This window comes from Hippocampus zosterae, chromosome 2 (assembly GCF_025434085.1).
Source record: "Hippocampus zosterae strain Florida chromosome 2, ASM2543408v3, whole genome shotgun sequence".
NCBI lineage: Eukaryota > Metazoa > Chordata > Actinopteri > Syngnathiformes > Syngnathidae > Hippocampus > Hippocampus zosterae.
The window spans coordinates 39,232,335-39,239,885 of record NC_067452.1 but is presented as its reverse complement, the minus strand read 5'-3'; the positions used below and the strand labels follow the sequence as shown (position 1 = coordinate 39,239,885).

The following is a 7,551-nucleotide window of genomic DNA, read 5'->3' as shown; positions in this document are numbered from 1 at the left end:
GCAGTAGGCGGGGGATCGGTTGCCAGCCAATCACGCACACAGAAACGAACAACCATCCACGCTCACAACTAGGGACAATTTAGAGTGTTCAATCAGCCTGCCATGCATGTTTTTGGACTGTGGGAGGAAACCGCAGCACCCGGAGAAAACCCACGCAGGCCCGGGGAGAACATGCAAACTCCACACAGGGAGGCCGGAGCTGGAATCGAACCCGGTACCTCTGCACTGTGAAGCCGGCGTGCTAACCACTGGACTACCGGGCCGCCCTTCGTTCATCCAAGGATGACAAAATCAGTTATCGGATATGGACATTAAATTTTGAGAAGCTAATCTAAGATGGATGACGGAGAACAAAAAATGTGAATACAGTACTGCATCGGGACCAACACACACACACACACGCGTGCACACACACAACGTACTGTAACGTTCCAGGATGCCTGCATTACCTTAACAGTAGTGTACGTTGTTATATGAAGACATTTTCCTCTTAGTAAACACCCTCATTATTACAATCATTCTTCCTCTTTTTTTTTTTGAATAAAAATGTCTGAAATGCTTTTTTTTCCAGTTACAAAGATGCAAACATATTACCACACGAAACACTTAGTTGTATTTTACTTTGTTGCCCGCCCCACCCCTAAATCACGTGTTTTTTAATTATTTTTTTTTTTTATACAATTGCATAGAAGTTTAAAAACCAGACCCCCCCTCCCCCCACACCCCAATAAAACAACTTCGGGACATTTAAGAAACTACCAAATGTACAAGTTATTTTATTTGATTTTAACTCATTACTGGAACGGCAATCCTTCACAAAAATAGACGATTTATATTGTGTTTTTGTAAAGTCTGTCTCCAATTCGGCTGTACTGACTACGAAATAGGAAGAGGCGGTGTGTCAGAAGGGCGCCGCCTTGATGGCGCTCGGCTCCTCCGTCATGACGTTGACCAGGGACTCCATAGCGCGGCCCAGATCGTCGGCCATGTGGAACAGACTTCCGATACTGGGACCTGCCGAGCGGGGAGGGAGTTGGGGAAAAACAAAGTGAACAATGATCATAGTGGGAGGAAAAAAAAATAAAAATAAAAATCACCGTAAGTTTTCTTATTTGGAACGCAGAAAGACGTGGAGGAGGAAGCTGTCGTGCAAAGTATCTCGGCACAAACAATGCGCATTTACAAGTCGCAATGATGCTAATGCTGTTTTTTTTTTTTTTAGTCGTTCACTCATGAAAAAAAAATAATTGTGCAAATAAAATATTGAATTCCTCTTTCATTCTTTGTTGTCCGTACCGATGCTTAGAAATTGGCAATTTAATAGCAATGAAAAAAAAAAGAAAAGAACTTTATGATTCAAATTTGTCAAGTCAACAGTATTTCTCGAGCACTTTCAAACAGCCATCGCTGCATACAAAGTGCTGTACATGGAGCAATTTAACATACACAATAAACAGTAAGTAACGAATCGGTAATAAAGGCGGTAGAAAGCAGGCGAATGGTTGCCGGTCCGTGAAAAGCATGTAGTTGTCTAAAGTGGTCCGTCATGCTTATAAATCAACTAGCTGGTTCGCCGCCCTCCGGGCGGCTCATCAGCTAGTTCCTGCGGAAGACTGGTAAGGCGGGCCTTCGGCCCACAAAAGTGTTGTTGCTTGGTTCAACTTTTTGTTCATCTTCATTGCTTATCGCGAAAATAAAGAGATGTTTAGCTCTACTAAATAACTAACAATTTCATTGCAATGCTTGTGGGTAGACAACATTTTTTCGCTAAGATGCCCGCGCGATCGTAGGACAGACGGAAGAGGGACAGACGGAAGGACAGACCGCGTGCGGGACGACGCGCAATATATATATAGATGTGAGGTGTCAAGCCAAAAACAAACAAACAAACCCAAAAAAAAAACGGCATAATAATAATAATAATCCATCCATCCATTTTCCGAACCGCTTAATCCTCACTAGGGTCGCGGGGGGTGCTGGAGCCTATCCCAGCTGTCTCCGAGGCAGTAGGCGGGGGACACCCGGAATCGGTTGCCAGCCAATCGCAGGGCACACAGAGACGAACAACCATTCGCACTCACACTCACACCTAGAGACAATTTAGAGTGTCCAATCAGCCTGCCATGCATGTTTTTGGAATGTGGGAGGAAACCGGAGCACCCGGAGAAAACCCACGCAGGCCCGGGGAGAACATGCAAACTCCACACAGGGATGCCGGAGCTGGAATCGAACCCGGTACCTCTGCACTGTGAAGCCGACGTGCTAACCACTGGACTACCGGGCCGCCTAATAATAATAATAATAATAATATTCATTCATTCATTCATTCATCTTCCTAACCGCTTGATCCTCACCAGGGTCGCGGGGGTTGCTGGAGCCTATCCCAGCTGTCTCCGGGCAGTAGGCGGGGGACACCCTGAATCGGTTGCCAGCCAATCGCAGGGCACACAGAGACGAACAACCATTCACACTCACACTCACACCCACACCTAGGGACAATTTAGAGTGTTCAATCAGCCTGTATATTTTTGGAATGTGGGAGGAAACCGGAGCACCCGGAGAAAACCCACGCATGCCCGGGGAGAACATGCAAACTCCACACAGGGAGGCCTGAGCTGGAATCGAACCCGGTACCTCTGCACTGTGAAGCCGACGTGCTAACCACTGGGCTACCGGGCCGCCCTAATAATAATAATAATACATACCAATTTTTTTTTTTTTTTACGGTCTATGCGAGGGTCCGGCAACCTTTTCCACTTAAGGAGCCATTTTTGACCCAGTTTCCACGGAAAAGACAACACTGGGAACCGCGAGCACATTTTGACATATGGAAATGACGCACAAGTGTTTATTTTGGAAATGTCTTCATCTTTAGCCTTACCTGAGGTCGAAAGTCTGGATAAACGTACGGGGGGGGGGGGGGGGGGGGGGGGTTGCCGTGCTGTCGGATATTTAGAGTGACGAAAAATAATACGATATATAAATAATTTTATTTGAATTTTTCGAGATCACAATCATCTGACAATTGTATAATTTTTTTGTTGTTGGCACTTTATTCTTCTACTGGATAAAAATGGTGCCCCCCCCCAAATTTTTTTATTTATTTATTTTTTAAAATTTGAATCTTGTTGTGGGCGGCCCGGTAGTCCAGTGGTTAGCACGTCGGCTTCACAGTGCAGAGGTACTGGGTTCGATTCCAGCTCCGGCCTCCCTGTGTGGAGTTTGCATGTTCTCCCCGGGCCTGCGTGGGTTTTCTCCGGGTGCTCCGGTTTCCTCCCACATTCCAAAAAATATGCATGGCAGGCTGATTGGACGCTCTAAATTGTCCCTCGGTGTGAGTGTGAGTGCGAATGGTTGTTCGTTTCTGTGTGCCCTGCGATTGGCTGGCAACCGATTCAGGGTGTCCCCCGCCTACTGCCCGGAGACAGCTGGGATGGGCTCCAGCACCCCCCGCGACCCTAGTGAGGATCAAGCGGTTAGGAAGATGAATGAATGAATGAATGAATCTTGTTGTACGAAGCCAGCCAAAAAAGGCCAGTGAAGAGAGTCGAAAAACTAACCTCTCATTGGGCTCCCCTTCTCCCTCCTGGCCCACAAAGAAAAGTACGAAAGGAAGAGAAGGAAGGAGGAAAATCAGTATCAGGACAAAGAGAGACAAAGTTGAAGAGAAAGCTGGACAAGAATGGAGCGAGCGTTGCGAGTGAGTAAAAAGCAGACTTCGTCACCTTGGCTGTGTGGAAACGAGTTGTTGAGCTGTTCCATCACTTCCTCCAGTCCGCTTGTGTCTTGGGAAGGAATGGACAGCTCGTCATCGCCTGAAAACAGCGACGGGGGGGTGCATGAAGGAAGGACATTTTCAGCTTTTTTTTTTTTGGACATACAAAATCATAATAGAATAATAATAAAATAATACATTCTTGCTGCTGGAGGCTGTAAATTTCCCCAGTGTGGGACGAATAAAGGATATCTTATCTTATCTTATAGCGCATCGTGAAACGATGGGGGCTTGACAATTTAGAGCAGGCATGTCCAAAGTCCGGCCCGGGGGCCAAATCCGGCCCGCGGTCGAATTTCATCCGGCCCTCGGCCCCTGTCATAAAATCAGTGCCGTCTGGCCCGCAGGTTGGGCGCAATGGAACACGTGTTGCATTGACTGAGGTCTCGTAGACTGGTGAGTGATGTTTCATAGAGTACTGCTTCCCTCTAGTGGCTAAATGAGTAATAGCATTCACTAAATGATTAATAGCATTTAGACACTAGAGGGCATCACTCACGAGTTAACAAGACATCACTACCGTGTTTATATTGACTGATATGTCATATTTCAAATTCCTGTTTCAAATGAACCAAAAGAAATTCTTCAGATTGTTGAAATTAAAATTAAAATGGAAATGTGAAACAGACTGGCTTACTCAAATTTGTTGAACAATATTGTTGTTCAATGTAAAGAATGTCAGCCAAGGTCGGCCCCCCCCAACATTTTACCACATAAAATCTGGCCCCCTTGGCAAAAAGTTTGGACACCCCTGATTTAGAGAAATAATCAAACGGAAGCATTTCCCCCGCTCAATATTTGTATTGCGATTTCATATGCAAATGATTTTTTTTTTCAACAAGGCCCTCTTCTCATCTTTTAACAAGCAAGCAAAAAATGAATCCGTATTACGAAAAAGATTCAAATCAGATTCACAACACTGCGGAACAATTTGAAGGGGGGAAAAAAATGGCCGAGTTAGATTCTGTAGCGCCTTATAGTGCAGAAAATACGGTACATCCTTTGCCATCCCCCAAAAATGACATTCTTTGGCCACAAATGAAGTACAGCCCGGTTTTCGTTTGAACTGACAGTCCAGTGGTATGGGTTTTGCTTTTTAGAAGTTAAAAAGTATTTCAGCGACAAACAATTGAATATCCCGGCGCGTCCCGCTAAGGAAAACCCGCAAGCGGGACCGTGCGTCTCCTCACCCATCGTGTCAGTGGTCTGGCTGGCGGCCATGCGCAGCTGAGGCAGCGAGGAGTCGGAGCGCTGCGACGAGGTGGAAGGGGAAGACAAAGCGGTGCCGTTCACCTTGGAATCCGTCTGTTGACCAAAACGCACGTTAAGACACACGGCCAAACGTAAAAATGCGCGTCGCAAAGTGCAGCGGTGCTTGAAACAAAGTACGGGATGTATTTTGTGCTGTTTTTTTGAATGCAGGTCTTTTGAAGTGTGCCTTTTTCCAAGGCACTGGTCCTAAATAAGTGAGCGCCGAGAAAAAAAAACCCCGCCAGTATGACTTGAAGTATATGAAATCATAGAAGAATGTGCGGGAACATGGTGAAAAGTTGCCGCCCCGCCCCGCGCCCGCAAAAATGTGAAGTATTCTTACTATATTTAAGTAAAGCCCAAAGAAAACATTGGCCACATTTTTGTTTTTTGCTTCCACTCAATGGACATTGTGCTGCTCCTTCTGAAGTGCTTGCCTTGGATTCGTGAGAGCTATGGTGTACATGGGAGGGTCTCTGAGCTCCTCGGGAGGCCTCGGTAATACGAGGAGGACAAATAATAAATGTACTGTATCTGGTTACATGTGTTGCTCCACCGTTTGTATTCAAACCTCCATTGCTTCAAGGGTTAGCAATGGAGTGCTCCAAGCCACTGGTCCTAAATAAGTGAGCGCCGAGAAACCCCCCCCGCCAGTATCCATCCATCATCTACCGCTTATCCGGGGCCGGGTCGCGGGGGCAACAGCTTTAGCAGGGAAGCCCAGACTTCCCTCTCCCTAGCTACTTCTTCCAGCTCTCCCCGGGGGATCCCGAGTCGTTCCCAGGCAAGCTGGGTGACATAGTCTCTCCAGCGTGTCCTGGGTCTTCCTCGGGGTCTCCTCCCGGTGGGACATGACCGTAACACCTCACCGGGGAGGCGCTCAGGAGGCATCCGAATCAGATGCCCAAGCCACCTCATCTGGCTCCTCTCGATGTGGAGGAGAAGCGGCTCGACTCTGAGCCCCTCCCGGATGACCGAGCTCCTCACCTTATCTCTAAGGGAGAGCCCGGACACCCTGCGGAGAAAACTCATTTCGGCCGCTTGTATCCGGGATCTCGTTCTTTCGGTCACGACCCCCGCCAGTATGACTTGAAGTGAAGCATGAAATCATAGAAGAATGTGCGGGAACATGATGAAAAGTTGCCTCCCCGCGCCCGCAAAAATGTGAAGTATTCTTACTATATTTAAGTAAAGCCCAAAGAAAACATTGGCCACATTTTTTTTTGTTGCTTCCACTCAACGGACATTGTGCTGCTCCTTCTGAAGTGCTTGCCTTGGATTCGTGAGAGCTATGGTGTACATGGGAGGGTCTCTCAGCTCCTCGGTAGGCCTCGGTAATACGAGGAGGACAAATAATAAATGTACTGTATCTGTTTACATGTGTTGCTCCACCGTTTGTATTCAAACCCCCATTGCTTCAAGGGTTACAACACCATGACACAGATCAGCTTTGTTAGCCAGTCTATGGCACGTTAAGCTAGCTGGTTTGAGTTTATTTATTTTTTTTCCCCCTCTAGACAATCGTGGCTCAGCTTCAGAAAACAGGTCAAGCGTGGTTGGTCGTTTCCTGAGCAACTGTGATGTCATTTTCAGCCGACAGAAAGTGTAAAACGGCCGCACCCCAAGATTGCTAAAAGAGGGGTTGCACTGTTTTTGCTTCAACTCATATTCAGAATCAGAATAGGTGCATAGAACATAATCTTGCAAAGAAAATTTGTGGGGGGGGGGGGACTTCCCCTTTGAAGTCGTGCACGGAGACTGCACGTCAAGGTACGGCGGGAGACGTGTGAGGAACCTGCTCCAGGAGCTGCCTCAGTCGATGCAGTTGTGACTCCAGCTGTTTGTTGTGGTCCTCGAGGATCTGCATCCGGGCTTCCAGGCGCCCCTTGTGCTGCCGCAGCAGCTTGGCCTCGGCGATGAGCTCGGCGTCGCGAGCGCGCTGCGGCGACACCGGCAGCATTTCCGGAGGCGACGGCAGCGGCGAGAGACCCTTCCTGTCGTGCGCCTTCTTCAAACGGTCATATTCGGCTTGCAGCTTCCTGCGACCCCGGGGCAGAAACGATGACAACAACGGTCATCTCGGTCCAACGGAGATGGACGGAGAGGACGACAAGGCGCGATTCCAAGATACGGGAGGCGGTTAGCCAACTGGCTTTTGGAAAAGTGGACGCGGTGAAAAGGGCGAGCGCCGCCGACCTGTTTTCCTGCTCCAGGTCGTTGAGGACCCGCTCCAACTCTCCCTTCTCGTCTGTTTCCATGGAGATGAGAATCTGGGCCGGGCTGCGGGGTTGGCTGAGGGGAGAGCCTTGGTTCAGAGACTGGCAGTAGTGTTGGATCAACATGTGCTCGTCATCACTGCAAACAAACACGCGCAGCAATCACACAAAAATAACTAGAAAGCCATCGTCAAAGCGGCAAAACGGGCTTGACAAAAAAAAAAAAAAATAGAGGACCCGTCATCAATTTGGAGGACTGCAGAGCACTTTGTCAACACATTCAGGCTTCAGAGCTATGGTAACCGAGCC

At 47.9% G+C, this 7,551-nt stretch overlaps 1 protein-coding gene across 17 annotated transcripts in view; it reads right to left on the bottom strand.

Moving 5' to 3' along the window:
• Window positions 1-267: 267 nt before the first annotated feature.
• Window positions 268-7,551, bottom strand: part of dmd (dystrophin) — a 173,131-nt gene continuing 165,847 nt past the window's right edge. For 15 of the 17 annotated variants that reach the window (XM_052059062.1, XM_052059065.1, XM_052059053.1 and 12 more), the window contains 5 exons: window positions 7,223-7,381; window positions 6,822-7,065; window positions 4,966-5,080; window positions 3,726-3,815; window positions 268-1,014 (listed from right to left, as the gene is read on the bottom strand). In XM_052059062.1, coding sequence (XP_051915022.1) covers window positions 902-1,014; window positions 3,726-3,815; window positions 4,966-5,080; window positions 6,822-7,065; window positions 7,223-7,381 — 721 coding nt within the window. In that variant the 3' untranslated portion in view covers window positions 268-901. Of the gene's footprint in view, window positions 1,015-3,560; window positions 3,587-3,725; window positions 3,816-4,965; window positions 5,081-6,821; window positions 7,066-7,222; window positions 7,382-7,551 lie in introns of all 17 variants that reach the window. The other 2 variants (XM_052059063.1, XM_052059060.1) reach the window with 2 other exon arrangements.